Source organism: Neoarius graeffei, chromosome 17 (assembly GCF_027579695.1).
Source record: "Neoarius graeffei isolate fNeoGra1 chromosome 17, fNeoGra1.pri, whole genome shotgun sequence".
NCBI classification, from domain to species: domain Eukaryota; kingdom Metazoa; phylum Chordata; class Actinopteri; order Siluriformes; family Ariidae; genus Neoarius; species Neoarius graeffei.
Window position 1 is genome coordinate 67,649,110 of NC_083585.1, and position 20,435 is coordinate 67,669,544.

Here is a 20,435-nt window from a genome sequence, read left to right on the forward strand (position 1 = left end):
TTTTATTGTTTTTTGTTTTTGTTGAAATATTGTATTTTATCATTATGCTTCTGTGCGACTAGCTTTCTTCTTTATAACAATAATCCATTATTTTTTCTGCCTCGTGAGATTAGATTACTAGTTATTTCTAGGCAGCATTTTGTCCTTCGTATGGATTAGATTTCTATGTGTGTAACTCAATTTCTGTGTGTGATATAAATAAACTATTATTGATACAACACAGAGAATGTGTAGGTCGAAAGAAAGAAAGGCCATCATGCGGGCGGTCCTCCTCGGAGTTGAAGAGTGTGTGTGTGTGTGTGTGTGTGTGTGTGTGTGTGTGTGTGTGTGTGTGTGTGTGTTTTACACCTACACTGCAGGAAATCTTCTCTGCTCTTTGGTTTTGAGGGTAAAATCATGTGAACTGCTGCAGCTGTGGAGACACAGAGACAAAATGGAGACTGAAAAATGACACGAAAACAGTTTAAAGCATGAAAATAAAAAATTAGATTCCTCACTGCTCTCAGTCAGACACGATTTAGAGATCGGCCAAAATGTCATCACGCTGTGCAGCATTTGAATGTAAGAATCATGAGAAGAAGCAAAAAACTTTTCCCAGCTGAAGCTCTGACAATGTGTGTGTTTTTACTTTCTGATGGATTTTATGGAGGAATTAAGGCCTCGGTTCTGATCTAATGTTCATCATATTTGTTATGTGTAAAGTTCAATAAGATTAGTTTGTGGATTTGTGATTAAGGTCCTGTTTATCTGGGAAATGTATTTGTAATTTGCACGTCATTTCTGAGGCTAATACTAATGCTTTGTGATTTGATGCAGTTTTGTTCCTGCTTCCTTCTTATTTCTGTGATGTGAATTTTATGGCTCTCTTTACTGTGATACAGAACAAATGTTTGTTTGTTTACCTTGTGGACGGATTACATTGAATTCCTCCTCACAGATTTCCTCGACTCGTTTTTTCAGATCTGAGAGAGATTTCCTCACTCCATCAAATGAGAGATGTTGATTGACAGTGAAGCTGGGTGAGTCGTCACATCCAGGAGAAACACAGAGAGACGGGAAACTCTACAGAGAGGAAACACAGAATAGAGAAGGAGAAAAGTGTAGGAGAGGAACGAATGAATCTCAGACTGAATCAGACCAAAGACACACTTGGGTTCTCAGACAGGAACATTTATTGTTGCTGTAATGAGCTTTTAGGAGGAAACTTTGTGAGGAACAGCGCCCTCTGTAGATCAGACAGTGAGTGTTACCTGGAGGAAGTGGATGTGATCGTGTGTGTGTGAAAGCTGCTCCAGCTCAGTGACTCTCCTCTGAAGATCAGCAATCTCCTGCTCCAGTTGCTTCAGGAGTCGTTCAGCTCGACTCAGTTCAGCTTTCTCCTGAGCTCTGATCAGCTCCATCAGCTCCGAACGCTTTTTCTCCATGGAGCTGATCATCTCAGTAAAGATCCTCTCACTGTCACCTACTGCTGCCTGATAATGCATCTGTTAGAACACACACACACACACACACACACACACACACACACACACACACACACACACACACACACACACACGTGTTGGATGTCTAGAGTGAGATAAACCCTTTGTGTGTGTTTTCACTCCTCACCTTAATAGTGTCCACAGTCTGTTTCAGCTCCTGCACCTCCTTCTGCTTCTCCTGGATCCTCTGCTGGGATTTCATCTGCTCCTTCTTTAGCTCATTCTGAGAACAAATAAAAATATATTTGAATACATTTAATCATCTTCTACAGAATTATAGTAATAAAACTAAAAATAATAAAATTATAAATGTAATCCAATGAAAATCAGAAACATTGCCTCTAGAACTAACTAAAATAAAAAAGAGACCCAAAATAAAGTCGCTTCTATGTTCGTATTGATTCGGCACTTATTAAATGATGAGTTCTGGTTTTGTGTGAAAATGGCAGCAATAACAATGTTATTTGTGTTACACAAACATTCACATCATTCAGCAATATTCTCTGTCCTGAAATACACCATGAATCCACGGACATTCAGAAAGATCAAGTTCTTACTTTATTACCTCTCCACCATTAAATGGGGTTCTGAAATAACTAAAGGTTGTGATAAAGACCAGGCCTGAACACTATCTGTTGTCAGTAAACACAGCTCAAGGCTCAGTCCTGAACTCGGATTCGTGTCTGTGGGAAGATTTACATGCTACATGGCTGGGTGGGTTTTCTTCCGGTTCTCTGGTTTCCTTTCAAATAGAAAAAAACCCCAAATAATTTAAATGCCAACACTAATCACAACAATGAAGAGCTTGAACACAGTCCTGTGAGCTCTTTAGCTGGAAAATGCTGTAAGAAGGTTGTTGGGTGTTTAAAGTAATCGGACTGCTCGAACCTGTTTAACACTTCTTTAGAAAAAGACACTTTGGCTGGGGGAAAAAATTCACTTCACTACGAGCGACAGTAAAACAACCAATCAAATCAACTGAACAGAAATTAGATCAGAAATATTATTTGTATAAACAGAAATTGAAAATAATTATGTCCAGTTTTCACCTGTTTTTCATTTCTTTCTTTTTCAGCTGCAACAGTATCATGGCCTCTGTGCTGCTCAATTGCACACAAGTAACAGATGAAGTTTTGGTCAGTATGACAGAAGATCTCGATCAGTTTATTGTGCTGAGAGCAGATCTTCTTTTGGAGCTCTGCACAGGCTTCAACTAACTGGTGCTTCTTAAAGGCAGGAGACTGATAATGAGGTTTAAGATGTTCTTCACAATAAGAGGCCTGACACACCAGACAGGACTTGACGGCTTTGTATTTTCTCCCAGTGCAGGAATCACACTCCACATCTCCAGGTCCAGTGTAACAGTGAGCAGAAGAAGCAGCTTGGAGTTCAATCTTCTTCAGTTTCTCCACTGCGTTCGCCAAATGCTCGTTCGTGCGTAGAACAAGCCTTGAGGAGAAAATCTCTTTACACTGGGGGCAGCTGTAGACGCCGTTCGCATCCTCCTGATCCCAGCGGTCATTAATACACACCTTACAGAAACTGCGACCACAGGGAATCGTTACAGGATCCTTCAGGAGATCCAGACACACTGGACAGCTGAAGCGATTTACAGAAATTTTGGCTTTTTCCATTTTCCTGCACTCACACTCTGTGTGTGTGTGTGTGTGTGTGTGTGTGTGAGAGAGAGAGACAGACTGGGTTTTGTTCTCTCTGAAATGAACTTCCTGGTTCTGTGCTCATTTAATATGACAGAAAGAGAGGGTGTGGCTTTAAAGAGTGGGTGTGGCTTTTCATACAAATTAAATACTGTTTTTCTTCAAACCAAGAACATATCTACAAAAAAGTCAGATATAACAACTCAATAAATAATATCTCAGTAAGCACTTAATTAATTTAAAGGTTAATAAATGGGTAAAAAAAATGGATCAGACTGATAAAATGGAAACATCACATATTTTAAAAATCTATAGTGCATTAATGGTAAGAGTTCAATATTACGACTACTACGCCTTATGGCCCGACATGGGCAAAAGTACAAAATTATGAAATGAGTTTCTGGTGATGCTTGGCTCTCTTCTCCTGTTATCTCTCCTCCTGTCACTATCAATCTCACCATATCAGTCTTTCCATTCTTATATCTTGCCATGAGTAAAGAACACGTCCATGCTGTAGGATATCTTTCAATGTGTCCTTGAATCGAAGAAAAGGATGGCCAGCTTTCCTGGAGCCTTCTGCCAGCTCACCGTATAGAAGTGCTTTAACTGGACGTTCATCTGGCATGCAAGTAACATCACCCATCCAGCGCAATCTGTTTCTGATAAGGATGATCTGGATGTCTGTGGCTTTAGCATGATCCAACACTTCATTTGTGACATAGTGATCCCATTTGATCGTAAGAATGGATCTAAGGTGTCATTACTGGATGATTCTCAGAAGCTTGATGTGATGGTGGTTTCGGGTCCAGTTCTTGCTCTCATACATCATTAGAGGAATGACACACTGATTGTACACTTTAAGCTTGGTTTCTGTTGTCAATTCTCAACAATCAAAGTCTCTGTCTCTAAGCCTTCCCAGAGCACACAAACCAGCTTGAATTCATGCTGTTATCTCTTCATCTAATTTACAGATGGGGCAGTGGTTAACACTGTCACCTCCCAGCAAGAAGGTCCTGGGTTCGAATCTCACAGCTGATGGGGACCTTTCTGTGTGGAGTTTGCATGTTCTATCTGTGTATGTTTCCTCCCACAGTTCAAAGACATGCAGATTAGGTAAAAGCCAGAGCATACTTAGTGCTGGTTCTGATCCTGGATAGACTGAGGAGGGTTGCATCAGGAAGTGCTTCTGGTGTGTTTAAGCAATGAAACAAACAAACAAAAAAAAATATGCTAAATCAAATATCCTAATGGAAGCAGCTGAAAGAACAAGATCTCGTAATATAATTTGCAGCCTTTGGTGATATAACTGCCAAGATATTTGAAGCGATCTACTCTAACTTATTCCCATCTCTGTAGAAATAAGCTTGTTCACAAACACTCATGGTTTCTGTTTTCTTGATGTTTATCTGATGACCCATCTTCTTTGACAGAGTGCTGAATGCAGATAAAAGGCGCTCTAGCATCATGACAAAATATGGCAATGTCATCAGCATACTGGGCTTCTCTTATGTATGTAATGGGCACCTTGGTCTTTGATTTAAGATGCAGAAGGTCAAACAAGTCAACATCATATCTAAAACTGATGCTGTCCAATGAACTGATGGTGTTGAAAGTGAGGTAGAACATGACAGCAGCATATGTTCAAAAAAGTGTGGGAGCACGTTTGCAGCCTTGTTCAGCCACTTGTGTAATCTACTGGCTTAGAAAGTTCTCAGTTGATATACAATCTAACATGCACGTCAGAATATAGTTTCCTGATGATGCAGAAAAATTTAGTGGGACATCCAAGCTTGCCCAAGGTCTTGAAAAGAAGCTCTCAATTTACACAGTCAAAGGCTTTGGTGAAGTCTATAAAAGTGATGAGCAGGATTCTGCCACTGTTTTCTGCATTTTTCCATTATTTGACACAAGATAAACATCCCTTTAATTGTACTTCTGCTGCCTCTGTAGCCTGATGGAAATTCACGGCAAACTATCTGTGCTAGACGCTGAAAGTGCTGCAGTAAAATGTCATCAAAAGATCTTTCCTACCAGACGAAGCAGAGATATGCCATGGTAGTTACCACAGTGATTTCAAGCACCTTTCTTGAACAATATGTCAAGTCAAGTAAAGCCAAGTTTGTTTGTTTATATAGCGTTTTAACAATAGACATTGTCCCAAAGCAGCTTTACAGAATCTGAGTGATCCAATACATGAGCTAATTTTATCCCTAATCCATCCCCAATGAGCAAGCCCGTGGCGACAGTGGCAATGAAAAACTCCCTCAGACGACACAAGGAAGAAACCTTGAGAGGAACCAGACTCAAAAGGGAACCAATCCTCACCTGGACAACAACAGATAACATGACTATAACATTAACAGTTTTAACATGAAGTCAGTTTTGTTGATGTTATATCTTTTCATTAATGGAAACTTGAGTGCAAAACTGTTCATGACAACCGCAGTCCTAAAGTTAGCAAGCCAACTGTAGTCCTCAGTCACAAAAGCATTACTGTAAGTGTCCAGAGTGTCTTCCAAGTGTGACTTTCAACTGTCCATATGGGGCCATCCTCCACAGGAGCTATGTGATGAGACTCCAACCAGACATAGGGCACCAGGGTGGATCAGGCAGGTCCGAGGAGCAGAAGAGGTTCAGCATCTCGATCTCAGGATTGACATGTAAGTCAGAGGGACAGATGGGGGGGGGGAGAGAAAACACAGGTCGTTAGGTATGCCCAATGTCACCTGAATAAGTAGGAACAGTATACATATTGCACTGAGTACAAGCAGGGACTCCAGCAAAACTAACTATGACAGCATAACTAAAAGGGGAGAGCCAGAAGGTAACACAGGCACGAGGGAGCCCCGGAACATAAAGCAGCAGCCACTACACCATCAACAAACTCAAGTGAGCAAGCGAGTGGGAGACTGACAGCATCCATACCAGGGCTTTGAACCGGAATTTTTTTCCTATTGGTTCGTTCCGAACAGAAACGGAATTTTAACGTTTCCGGTTTTGGGTTCCACCATTAAATAGACGTTCCCGAACCGGTTAGAACAAAAAAATTTCGTTCCCGGAACGGTTAATTACGTTCCCTCTCAGCTGTTTAACAAATGGCTATAAAATTATGTCTCTGTCTCATCCAGCTTAAGCCAAATGTAGGCTAATTCTATTACAACCTTCATTAAATAAGACAAGAAATAATTCAAAACAATTATTATTTCAAATGTTGGCGATTTGGATTCTCAGTATGTCTTCCCATCTACACAAACAGAAAAAGTGCCAAAAATGAAAGATAATTCGTTTAGTGTGTTACCAAAGGCTAGTCAGGCCCTATAGAGGGCTACCGCATGACGTCACCGCGCCGCGAGATTTTGTTAGGCGCCATATTGGAAGTACACATCTATGCAAGTACATACATTCATAAACTACAGCTGAAATGTAGCCAGGGCCGGTTCTGCCCTAATCTGGACCCGGGTGCAAACATCGCGCAACCCCCCCCCCAAAAAAAAACCAGTCTAAATCAGGACAACCATCACATAACTATAACTATAAACATTTTATATCAACTATTTTAACTAAATGGGCTATAATAAATAAGCCTGCAGGCAGCCACGGCGGGCTGCCTCAGAAAAGTAACCATTTGTCCTACCTTAAAACTCGTTTTGCATTTTCTGCCTCCTTTTTTGTATTTTCGACCTTCCGTTTATTTTCATTCCTTTTCTGAAAACCCGATTTGTGTCCAGACATTTTGTTCTGCTACCAATGAACTAACTCGTCAGGTCTCGTCTCTCGAGCCCACGATGATTCCCGTGGGAAGGGCAACAATTGATACATTTTTACAAACAGCCAATAGGGAGGTTGCATCGTTCAGGCTCTTCTTTGCTCAGACACTCAGTAATGCACTTACTCACTAGTAGTCCACCTTCCCGCTCTCTCCATTCAGTCAGCGAACGTCACACAGGAAGTGAACCCCAGCGGGTCATAGAAACTTGCGCAGGAGAAGAATGACTATTTGTAGGCTACAGAAACTTTGAGGAACGAAATAAAAACCGGTATTAACCGGTTACCATTATTTTTAATAAGCGTTTCTGTTCCGGAACATAAAAAATAATAAAGTTTCTGGTTTCGTTTCTGTTCCATGTGAAATAGAAAAAGTTCCCGGTTTTCGTTTTCGTTCCTTGAACCGGTTCAAAGCCCTGATCCATACATCCCAGTTTACCAAAACACTCTATGTCTGAGGACCCTCCAGATCTACACCTTTACCTCATAAGCACCGTTAACAAAAGGCTTGACTAAACAGATGTTTTCAGCCTAGACTTAAATGCTGAGACTGTGTCTGATCTGAATATGCAGATAATAGCATTGATCAAGTCTGATTGTAGTTTTTCTGTTCTCCAGAACAGGCTAAAGATGGTGAACAGAAAAGATATCAGAGAATTGCCACCAAAGGTGAGAACCTCGGGCATTATGCCATCTGGTGCTGGGCTCTTTCAGAGTTTGGTGTTCTTGATAGCTGTATTCAACTCTTCTATAGTGATGAGCTCATCAAACGCTTAAATAGTTGGATGCATGTTGACTTCATCATGTATGTCCCAATCAACATCTGTGGGTTGGGTGAGCAGTTCACCAAAGTGCTTGACCCACCTTTCTCTGATATTTATTTATTTAGCCTTTATTTTTCCAGGAAGGTCCCAGTAAAATACAATATCTTTTCCACCAGGGAGTCCTGGCTCTGGCCCTGATATCATCTGAAGATGGGAAAAGCTCGCCACTTTATGTTCTTACAGGATGGAGCGTTTTGCAATTGGGACCATACACAGTTGTAAGTGTTGCGTAGTGTCTGCTTTGTCTGCTTTTTGCTGAAAACATTTGTTTTTAAGCTTTCTGATTCTTGATCTGAGTGCTTTCTTGTCTCCATTGAATTTCTTATCTTTAAGAAGTCTTTGAATCTCATACTGATTGTCAAGACATTCTTCTTCTTCAACAAGTTTGGTATTATTTTTCTCGGAATGATGGTGTTTCAACTGTATGATCACTATCACATGAAGAATTATGACCATGAAGAACACTTGAACATGAGCACAGTGTTGCCTCATGCACTGAAAATATATCTGAAAAAAGCACAATGTGAAATTATATGATGAATGATGGTTCATGTAGTTCCTGCTAAAGGTAACAGTCATGTCTTTGATTTTGTCAGTGTTGAGGGCAAGATTGAGTTTTGCACCAGGTTGTCAGTTGCTCCACCTGAGAGTCTGTATGCTGATTCATCACCATTACTGATGAGACCCACCACTGTGGTGTGGTTGTTGTTGAATCTGGCACAGCAGTCATGAGTTAGCAGAGTGAACAATAGGGGACTCAGGACTCAGCCTTTTCCTCTGAAACCTCTTGATGTTTCAAATGCTTTTAATAGAAATGGCTAACAGTTTGTATTCATGCATTTATCCAGAAAAGTTCAAATACGTAGGGAGATATAATGAACAGACAGAGTACGATGCAGGTGCTGCAGCTGGTCCCTTCCAGTTTAGGTGAGAAAAGTGACATGGAGAATAGACTATTTAGACACTGACACACATGGGGATGGCTGTTGCTAAAAATTGTCCTGCAGTCAGCCAGCAGGGGCACTAGACCTATCGTCACTTCAGTTTTTAGAGACAATATGCTGTGCATGTTTTCTACAGTTGATGGAAGAAATCAACAAAACTAAACAAAGTTCATATCAGACTTTTGAAGGCATTGAGACTCTCAGATCATGAATAATAATCTTGTTCCTCTTCTAGTTACCTTTAAGAAAGAAAAGAATAAAAGGGTAACCCATAAACAAGAAGCTGGAGGTTGTCTCTCTCAGTCTCTCTCTCTCTCTCACACACACACACACACACACACACAAAAAAAAAAAAAAATGGAATCCAGAGCTGTAGCAGAGATTCTTTGGAAACTAATTCTGTCCCCAGCAATTTGGTTTGGTTTGGTTTTGAATCGAGCCTGTGACTGATAATCTAAAAATCACAAGAAACCCACAAAATGCAGACAATTAATTTTTTTTCTGAACAGAATTTTTCAGGTATTTCTTGTCAAGCACTCTCTGTGAATTGTCTCTCTTGAATACCTTTCTGCTTTGTCTGCTTTTTGCAGAAAACATTTGTCGTTAAGCTTTCTGATTCCTTCTCTGATCGCTTTCTTGTCTCTACTGACTTTCTTATCTTTAACAAATCTCTGAATGCCCTCATCTTGATTGTCAAACCAGTCTTCACACTTCCTTTTCAACTTCCCAAGCACGTTTGGTGGCATTTTGTAGGAATGATGGTGTTTCCACTGTATGATCACTATCACATGAAGAATTTTGAGCATGAAGAACACTTGAATACACAGTGGTGCCTCAAGAACTTAAAAATTTATCTAAGTGAAAAAAGCACGAGGTGAAATTATATGGTACTATACACTGTTGTGATTTACAAAACACAAAAGCACACATTTCATAGAAAATACCTAATGAGCAGAGACTGGTACGGAATATGATACACTTCATTTTTTTTCTTTACATACCTTGCACTGACTGGTATGAAGTATGTTAAACTCCCATTTTTGTACACAGTGAAGGTCTGGAAATGGGTGGTGAATGTATGGCAATGTACAATTATTCTGTGACCATTACCGAAAGATGGTATGTCTTCTGTACTTGATGTTGCCAGAGCCTGGACATCTAACTTCACTCAAAGCACAGATGTCTATGTCAGCCTTTGTAAGCTCTTTGCAAATGATTGCAGTAGCACGGCCTGGTCAGATGCTGGTGTCACTATCATTAGTCATTCAAATGTTCCAGGCTGCCAGCTTTAGAAGTTGTCTTTCCCTTTTCCCCCTTTTGCTGTTTTTCTGTATTGCCATTGGTTACCCTGGATGTGGTCACATCATATGGACTTGGCATATTTTCCAACACTGCCATATATCGTGGGGTATCGGTTACCTCAAATGCAGTAGCATTGTCTGTAACTCTAAAATTACTCTTTTCATAAAATGTAAGGCTGTGCCTGAGATGCAGACACTAAATAGCACAAAACAGAGTCCCTTGGAGAGGACCCGCTGCACCTTACGTCTCCATTCTAGACCAGCATGCAACAGAGTCTAGCCACTGTGCATTACAAGAATTACAAATATTACATTTACCTATGATGCTCCTGTACCTTTATTCCAGACTGCATGAGGGAAAACAGACGGAAAGGGTGGGAGGGATCATTCGTAATGTTGAGGGCTCTGTGAATGCAGCATTAGTGGAAATCTCAGTAAACATGGAAGAGGGGCACCAATAATCTTTTCAGCTGTTGTTCTTCCCTTCTGCTCTTCCCAAACCATGAAGTGATACAGTTGGTCAGTATGCCTTCAATGGGACCTCTATAAAAAGTAGTTAGAAGTTAGATGGTCTGTCAGGAACAGCCCCAGGAACTTGATGATCTTCATCCTCTTCATGAGAGAACGATCAATGCTCATTGGAGAATGATGGTTCATGTAGTTCCTCCTAAAGTTAACAATCATGTCTTTGATTTTGTCAGTGTTAAGGGAAAGATTGAGTTTTGCGCCAGGTTGTCAGTTGCTCCACCTGAGAGTCTGTATGCTGATTCATCACCATTACTGATGAGACCCACCACTGTGGTGTGGTTGTTGTTGAATCTGGCACCGCAGTCATGAGTTAGCAGAGTGAACAATAGGGGACTCAGGACTCAGCCTTTTCCTCTGAAACCTCTTGATGTTTCAAATGCTTTTAATAGAAATGGTTAACAGTTTGTATTCATGCATTTATCCAGAAAAGTTCAAATACGTAGGGAGATATAATGAACAGACAGAGTACGATGCAGGTGCTGCAGCTGGTCCCTTCCAGTTTAGGTGAGAAAAGTGACATGGAGAATAGACTATTTAGACACTGACACACATGGGGATGGCTGTTGCTAAAAATTGTCCTGCAGCCAGCCAGCAGGGGCACTAGACCTATCGTCACTTCAGTTTTTAGAGACAATACGCTGTGCATGTTTTCTACAGTTGATGGAAGAAATCAACAAAACTAAACAAAGTTCATATCAGACTTTTGAAGGCATTGAGACTCTCAGATCATGAATAATAATCTTGTTCCTCTTCTAGTTACCTTTAAGAAAGAAAAGAATAAAAGGGTAACCCATAAACATAAACAAGAAGCTGGAGGTTGTCTCTCTCACTCTCTCTCTCACACACACACACACACACACACACACACACACACACACACACACACAAAAAAAAAAAAAAATGGAATCCAGAGCTGTAGCAGAGATTCTTTGGAAACTAATTCTGTCCCCAGCAATTTGGTTTGGTTTGGTTTTGAATCGAGCCTGTGACTAATAATCTAAAAATCACAAGAAACCCACAAAATGCAGGCAATTAATTTTTTTTCTGAACAGAATTTTTCAGGTATTTCTTGTCAAGCACTCTCTGTGAATTGTCTCTCTTGAATACCTTTCTGCTTTGTCTGCTTTTTGCAGAAAACATTTGTCGTTAAGCTTTCTGATTCCTTCTCTGATCGCTTTCTTGTCTCTACTGAATTTCTTATCTTTAACAAATCTCTGAATGCCCTCATCTTGATTGTCAAACCAGTCTTCACGCTTCCTTTTCAACTTCCCAAGCACGTTTGGTGGCATTTTGTAGGAATGATGGTGTTTCCACTGTATGATCACTATCACATGAAGAATTTTGAGCATGAAGAACACTTGAATACACAGTGGTGCCTCAAGAACTTAAAAATTTATCTAAGTGAAAAAAGCACAAGGTGAAATTATTTGGTACTATACACTGTTGTGATTTACAAAACACAAAAGCACACATTTCATAGAAAATACCTAATGAGCAGAGACTGGTACGGAATATGATACACTTCATTTTTTTCTTTACATACCTTGCACCGACTGGTATGAAGTATGTTAAACTCCCATTTTTGTACACAGTGAAGGTCTGGAAATGGGTGGTGAATGTATGGCAATGTACAATTATTCTGTGACCTTTACCGAAAGATGGTATGTCTTCTGTACTTGATGTTGCCAGAGCCTGGACATCTAACTTCACTCAAAGCACAGATGTCTATGTCAGCCTTTGTAAGCTCTTTGCAAATGATTGCAGTAGCACGGCCTGGTCAGATGCTGGTGTCACTATCATTAGTCATTCAAATGTTCCAGGCTGCCAGCTTTAGAAGTTGTCTTTCCCTTTTCCCCCTTTTGCTGTTTTTCTGTATTGCCATTGGTTACCCTGGATGTGGTCACATCATATGGACTTGGCATATTTTCCAACACTGCCATATATCGTGGGGTATCGGTTACCTCAAATGCAGTAGCATTGTCTGTAACTCTTAAATTACTCTTTTCATAAAATGTAAGGCTGTGCCTGAGATGCAGACACTAAATAGCACAAAACAGAGTCCCTTGGAGAGGAGCCGCTGCACTTTACGTCTCCATTCTAGACCAGCATGCAACAGAGTCTAGCCACTGTGCATTACAAGAATTACAAATATTACATTTACCTATGCTGCTCCTGTACCTTTATTCCAGACTGCATGAGGGAAAACAGACGGAAAGGGTGGGAGGGATCATTCGTAATGTTGAGGGCTCTGTGAATGCAGCATTAGTGGAAATCTCAGTAAAGATGGAAGAGGGGCACCAATAATCTTTTCAGCTGTTGTTCTTCCCTTCTGCTCTTCCCAAACCATGAAGTGATACAGTGGGTCAGTATGCCTTCAATGGGACCTCTATAAAAAGTAGTGAGAAGTTAGATGGTCTGTCAGAAACAGCCCCAGGAACTTGATGATCTTCATCCTCTTCATGAGAGAACGATCAGTGCTCATTGGAGAATGATGGTTCATGTAGTTCCTCCTAAAGGTAACAATCATGTCTTTGTTTTTGTCAGTGTTAAGGGAAAGATTTTGAGTTTTGTGTCAGGCTGTCAGTTACTGTCCTGATCAGGTCTGAGGTGGATCTGCAGCCTCTCATGATAACCGGGTACAAAGCAGGAGAATGCACCCGAGTGAGAGAGAGAGAGAGAGAGATGGAGAGAGAGTGAACTTTCTGATGAGTTTCATTTTCTCTGAAATGAATTTCCTGCTTCTGTGTGTGTGTGTGTGTGTGTGTGTGCGAGCGCGTGTGCCCCTCTGTTATCGTGTGACAGAGAGAGTGGGCGTGGCTTTAAAGAGAGATTGTTGGCTTTTTGCCTCACAACAGAAGATTCTTTCTGATTTAAACAATCATGAAATCTGCTTTGTTCTTTGCCATGGATTTGAATGTGGTTTTTATAATCACTGAAATATAAATTTACAGCATTCAGACACTTTACTCAGTACATTATATCTCTGTAAGTGTGATGCTCCAAGATCAGCACACCTGGATTCAAGGATCTTCTCCGTTTGCTGTCTGCAGTGCCTTTTCACATCTGTCCTGTGGGTTTGGGAGCGTCGCTGTGCTGCTGTTTTCACGTCTCACCAGAGATGTTAATTTAGATTCATATCCAGGATCCTGCTGGGCTTCTCAAGAACATTCAGACTTTCATCAACACGTTGTATCGGTTGTGTTTTGGGTCATTGTCCAAATGTTGGAAAATGAAAACTGACTCCAGTCTGAGGTCCTGAGGACTTTTGTTTGAGCATTTTTCCTCAAGCATGTCTCTTAACTTTGAAAGAGTGTGTTCATGTGTTCATATCAGTATCATATAAAGAGATCAGCAGGAAAGGACGAGGTGATGAGTGTGTGTTTGGATTCAACAGTCAGTCCTGGAATCTGTGGTGGTGTTCTTCTTCCTCTGTCTTTTTTGGGCACTACAGCATTGTGACTGATCTCCGAGGTCCATCACCCTCCAGAATAGGAGTGTATGTGGATCACAGTGCAGGAACTCTGTCCTTGTACAGCGTCTCTGACACGATGCGGCTCCTCCACAGAGTCCACACCACATTCACGCTGGGGTCGCGATTGGTTCTGACTCATCTGTGAGGTTTTGTGATCTGAAATGAAATGCTGGTAAAAGTATTTTGTAAAATTCTAAGTGAGGTGTCAGATTTAATTTCTCCCTGAACTACAATGATAATTTTGTGTGCAGAAACTGTAACACTCATGAATAAAGAATGTAGGATTTTTCTAGAGATAAAGAAATGTTCTCAAATAGTTTATTTACCCATATGCACGATTAGGAGATTTATTTAACTGATATGAAAAATGTACAATGTCTCAAATTCTGTTTTTGGCTTTGGTAAAGACTGTTTCTTCAGAAGTAATAAAACTTCATCAAACTGCTGTGTCTTTCTGTGCTGCTGATGGTGGAAACACATCCTACTGCGTGTAAAAACATTTTTATTTTATCTTTATTTTAATCATCTTTAACCATTTTCTGCTCAAGAGTCCAGTTAATATACACTACACTCTGAAAGTAATAAATAAAATATAGATATTATAATAAATCAGATGCTGTTTGACATCAGTGTGTGTGTGTGTGTGTGTGTGTGTGTGTGTGTGTGTGTGTGTGTGTGTGTGTGTGTGTGTGTGTTTGTGTGTGTGTGTGTGCGAGAGAGAGAGAGAGAGAGAAATTTTGCATGACAATTCATTTAACCAGCTCCATTACTTACATAATTATTTCCTCTTGAATGTTTTATCAAGTCTGGTGGTTGTAGTTGTCTAACATTTGTTTCTTTTCTGAACAATTCAATTTTTATTATTAACTTCAATCCTGATGCATTATGATGTTTTATTATTATTATTATTTATGAATTTTTGCTGGCAGTGCTGGTGCAAATTGTTACTCTCCCTCAGGATCTTTCTACCTTCTTCTTCTTCCTATTATTATTATTATTATTATTATTATTATCCTAATGTTTTTTTAGTACGCTATTTCTCCCTCAGTTTTCAACCAATCATCACCAAATTTCATATGAAGAATCCCTCTGGGCTACAGTAAGTTCCTATGACTTTTGGTACTGATCTGGATCACTGAACCGGAATGATTCATGAAAAGCGGGATTTTTTTCTATCACTTAAATTTCTGTTAATTTTCAACATTTTTTCAATCTTTTTTATTTTTGTTTGATTTTTTAAGTTTTGTTCAGTGCAGCAGGCTGCAACTTTTCCTCACCAAGAGTCATTCTCTATCTTTTACCGTTCTGGATCTTTAGGGCAGTGTTTCCAAACCAGTGGGCCGCGAAGTGACATTTACTGACTGCAAATTTTTTTTCCAAGTTGACACTAATTTTTACTCATAGGAGGGTACAATTGCTCTGATGCATCCAACGTTACATCTGCCTCATTAAGCTACAGTCACACTGCTTTGCAATGGGTTATCAATGAAAAGGAGGCATTTTGGTGGTGATGCATGGTGATATACACACGAGCTAAAACTTGTGATCACACAGCAGGTGAACACTTGACTGTCGCATCTTTGCACATTTGATTCTGGTGCAGCTCGAGTGTTGTGTGCACTCTTGGGACCCAGTCATTATGGGAAACACCCGATACTGATTTGAGCGCAATCAGCACTCGCAGATACGGAAGCTGTTTTCACAGAGGCTTTGCGAAGTATTTTCACCATCAGTGTTACATTTGTTTCTAGCCATGTTTTTAATGCTGTTTAAATACTCTGCTTCATGATTCTGCTTTCGTTTGTGTTATGTTTTTGTAAATATCTTGTCTGCTAATAAACACACTTCCTGCACTTAGATCCATCTACCCCTGTCTATCTTGTAGTGTCCCGAACCCCAGATCTTTAACTCAGCCACATATAAAAAGTCAGCATATCAGACACTCGCTGGCCGTGCTGTGAAAATTGTCCATGGAGACGCTCATCTGAGTTTCCAAAACTGTCATTGTTTAATTCTGGAATATTTTCTATTGTGGATACTATAATTAAAAAGCTTATAATCTCTGCTTTCCAAAGAAATGTATCTGGTTAAGATCTGTTCAGTACTTTGGGAGTAACCGCAAGTTGAAGTCAGTACAACAGAGTAAAAACTCTGCTTACGTGATGTCGGGAAACTGCCGGTGCTTTTTGAGTCACGGGAATGTGGTCAAGCTCTCTCTCTCTCTTCTGATTGGTTTCCCACTGGATTACTCATGAATATCAATCAGATCACTTTTATAGGGATGTTCTCTCGCTCTCACTGTTTCTGATGAAGGATCCAGTAAAATTTTCCCTCTGCTAGTTTTGATGTTAAGATTCACGGGAGGATTTGAAGTGAGTTTTCATAGCTTTACCTACTTATTTTTTTCAAATCAAACTAATTCATGTAAATGAATAATTATTTTAGAATGTTTTCACTAATTATTCACATTTTGTATTCAGTATATAATCATCTAGGTGCCTGCCAATTTCCCTGTAAATATCTTGAAAAATAGAAAAGTTATTAAGTGTCAGATATGCGAGGCAGGCAGACAAGTGCAGAAGTAATCAGTTTAATAATAACAGTGCAGTTTATTTACAAAGTGCACAAACACACACAAAGGCAAACAGTCCAAGAGGGCAGGCTAAATCCAAATTATAGAACAGACAAAAGGGTCGGGCGAGGGGCAAACAGGATATCGGAGGCAAATTGAAAACTGAAACGAGAAACAGGCACAGGAATCAGGAAATAAAGAACATTGGTAGAAAGGCTCGGTAATGCGTATTGATGTATCATAATACTTCACACTGATTGTGCATAAGCACAGTTCTTAAATAAGTGCACAGATAGTTTCTTAATTGAGTTCAGGTGCACATCGTTAATGGCGCATGTGCTGGAGTCTGCTCAATACACACGCAGACCAAGGCACGCCTTCAGTTGCACATGCCACAGTGAGCAGGACTGGCAGAACCCCCTCCCAAAGACCTCCCTCCAGGAGCAAAAATCCATCATACTTGGCTCCGGTGGGGGTTCGTGCTTAAGCTCAGGACAAGACTTGGACTCTGGACTAGGAGTGGGTTTGAGCTTGGGACTTGACTTGGGCTCTGGGCCTGAATCATGCTCAGACTCCAGACTTGACTTGGGTCCTGGACTTGGCTCGGATCCAGGATTGAAAGTTGACTCAAGCTCTGGGCTGGATTCGAGCTCTGGAGATGACTTCAGCTTTGGGCTGGACCCTGGCTCCTACTCAGGAGATGACTCAGGCTTGAGCTCTGGATCTGGCTTGGACTCAGGTCTGGGCTCGAGCTCTGGAGATGACTTGAGTTCTGGCGACAACTTAAGCTCTGGGCTGGACCCTGGCTCCAGCTCAGGAGATGACTCAGGCTTGAGCTCTGGATCTGGCTTGGACTCAGAACTGGGCTTGAGCTCTGGAGATGACTTGAGCTCTGAGCTGGACCCTGGTTCCTGCTCAGGAGATGACTCAGAGCTGAGCTCAAGCTCTGGAGATGACTTGAACTCTGGTGATGATTTGAGCTCTGGGCTCGAGCTCTGGAGACAACTTGAGCTCTGGTGACAACTTGAGCTCTGAGATGGACCCTGGCTCCCACTCAGGAGATGACTCAGGGCTGGGCTGAAGCTCTGGAGATGACTTGAGCTCTGGTGATGATTTGAGCTCTGGGCTGGACTCAAGCTCCAGTTCAGGAGATGACTCAGGCTTGAGCTCTGGATCAGGCCTGGACTCAGGGCTGGGCTCGAGCTCTGGAGATGACTTGAGCTCTGCAAGCAAACAAGCTGAAAAGCTAAATAAAGTGGTTTGTTTCAACATCAACTCTCGCCTGCCGTGCTTCTGTGCTCCACCCACATCAGGAACTGTTACACCATTATTGTACTGTATTGCACTACTGCTATTTTGTACATTGATTTTAAAGTGTATTTTTATCTATATTATCTATATATCTACAGTGGTGCTTGAAAGTTTGTGAACCCTTTAGAATTTTCTATATTTCTGCATAAATATGATCGAAAACATCATCAGATTTTCACACAAGTCCTAAAAGTAGATAAAGAGAACCCAGTCAAACAAATGAGGCAAAAATATTATACTTGGTCATTTATTTATTGAGGAAAATGATCCAATATTACATATCTGTGAGTGGCAAAAGTATGTGAACCTTTGCTTTCAGTATCTGGTGTGACCCCCTTGTGCAGCAATAACTGCAACTAAATGTTTGAGGTAACTGTTGATCAGTCCTGCACACCGGCTTGGAGGAATTTTAGCCCATTCCTCTGTACAGAACAGCTTCAACTCTGGGATGTTGGTGGGTTTCCTCACATGAACTGCTCGCTTCAGGTCCTTCCACAATATTTTGATTGGATTAAGGTCAGGACTTTGACTTGGCCATTCCAAAACATTAACTTTATTCTTCTTTAACCATTCTTTGGTAGAACGACTTGTGTGCTTAGGGTCGTTGTCTTGCTGCATGACCCACCTTCTCTTGAGATGGACAGATGTCCTGACATTTTCCTTTAGAATTCGCTGCTATAATTCAGAATTCATTGTTCCATCAATGATGGCAAGCCATCCTGGCCCAAATGCAGCAAAACAGGCCCAAACCATGATACTACCACCACCATGTTTCACAGATGGGATAAGGTTCTTATGCTGGAATGCAGTATTTTTCCTTTCTCCAAACATAACGCTTCTCATTTAAACCAAAAAGTTCTATTTTGGTCTCCTCTGTCCACAAAACATTTTCAATAGCCTTCTGGCTTGTCCACGTGATCTTTAGCAAACTACAGACGAGCAGCAATGTTCTTTTTGGAGAGCAGTGACTTTCTCCTTGCAACCCTGCCATGCACACCATTGTTGTTCAGTGTTCTCCTGATGGTGGACTCATGAACATTAACATTAGCCAATGTGAGAGAGACCTTCAGTTGCTTAGAAGTTACCCTGGGGTCCTTTGTAACCTCGCCGACTATTACACGCCTTGCTCTTGGAGTGATCTTTGTTGGTCGACCACTCCTGGGGAGGGTAACAATGGTCTTGAATTTCCTCCATTTGTTTACAATGTGTCTGTCTGTGGATGGGTGGAGTCCAAACTCTTTAGAGATGGTTTTGTAACCTTTTCCAGCCTGATGAGCATCAACAACGTTTTTTCTGAGCTCCTCAGAAATCTCCTTTGTTCGTGGCATGATACACTTCCACAAACATGTGTTGTGAAGATCAGATGTTGATAGATCCCTGTTCTTTAAATAAAACAGGGTGCCCACTCACACCTGATTGTCATCCCACTGATTGAAAAACACCTGACTCTAATTTCACCTTCAAATTAACTGCTAATCCTAGAGGTTCGCATACTTTTGCCACTCACAGATATGTAATATTGGATCATTTTCCTCAATAAGTAAATGACCAAGTATAATATTTTTGTCTCATTTGTTTAAGTGGGTTCTCTTCATCTACTTTTAGGACTTGTGTGGAAATCTGATGATGTTTTTGGTCATATTTATGCAGAAATATAGAAAATTCTAAAGGGTTCACAAACTTTCAAGCACCACTGTATCTATCTCTCTCTCTCTCTCTCTCTATATATATATATATATATATATATATATATATATATATATATATATTGTTTTTCTTAAAATTTTATCTACAGTAATAACTATATATATTTTTTTTCTTTTATGTGTGTGTGTGTATATGTGTAATCTTTATCTGTTTTTTACAAGTAAGGTGAGAGAGAAATTACATTTCGAGTCTCCTATATGTCCTGGATATATAACACTGGTGGCTCGTTAATAGGGGCAATTTGGGCGACGCACTCCCAAACAGGGAGATTTTTTATTTTTTTTTATCTACGCCTACTACCACGGCAACAGTAATGTAATCGTCCAATCAGGCTAAGGTTGCGCCTGGTGTAGCCACGCCCTTTTGGTGCGATTTCTGTCAGGTTCAGATTTGCCCCCAAATCTCCCATTGACAGTAATGGTATGTACATTTTTTTCGAAAAATCATGCTCCCAATGCATTTTCTATTAGGTTTTATGTGCTAGCACAAGCAGCGTGCTTTCGTCATACGCCTGTTGCGCAGGAAATGTGTGAACATTCTATGAAGAAGATGGTAGTCGTCATCCCAATGAGGAAAAAACGGCAATCAAACAGCTAGGACCTCCTAGACCGAATTTAAACATCAAGCAAGTGTCTACGAAGGGGGAGAAGACCTACTCAAGAGGTTTTAACAAGAACTGGTACCTCCGGAAAACTTGGCTAGCTGGCTGTGATGTAGTCAATGCTCTTTTTTGCTACCCTTGCGTTCTCTTCCACCCTGGAAGTAGCACAGCAGACGGTACAGCGTGGACCATAAACGGAGTTACAGATATGCATCATCTCTCCGAGAAAGTGAAGAAGCACAAGAATTCAAAGATTCACATGGACAGC

The 20,435-nt window shown here is 40.7% G+C and overlaps 1 protein-coding gene across 1 annotated transcript in view; it reads right to left on the reverse strand.

Annotated features, from left to right (window-relative positions):
* LOC132864472 (tripartite motif-containing protein 16-like) overlaps positions 1-3,193 on the reverse strand; it is a 37,484-nt gene extending 34,291 nt beyond the window's left edge. Inside the window, exons 1-5 of the mRNA XM_060897890.1 lie at positions 2,534-3,193; positions 1,612-1,707; positions 1,251-1,484; positions 903-1,062; positions 353-412 (exon numbers count right to left, since the gene is read on the reverse strand). Of these exons, the coding sequence (XP_060753873.1) occupies positions 353-412; positions 903-1,062; positions 1,251-1,484; positions 1,612-1,707; positions 2,534-3,118 (1,135 nt within the window). The 5' untranslated portion in view covers positions 3,119-3,193. The remainder of the gene's footprint in view (positions 1-352; positions 413-902; positions 1,063-1,250; positions 1,485-1,611; positions 1,708-2,533) is intronic.
* Positions 3,194-20,435: the final 17,242 nt, after the last annotated feature.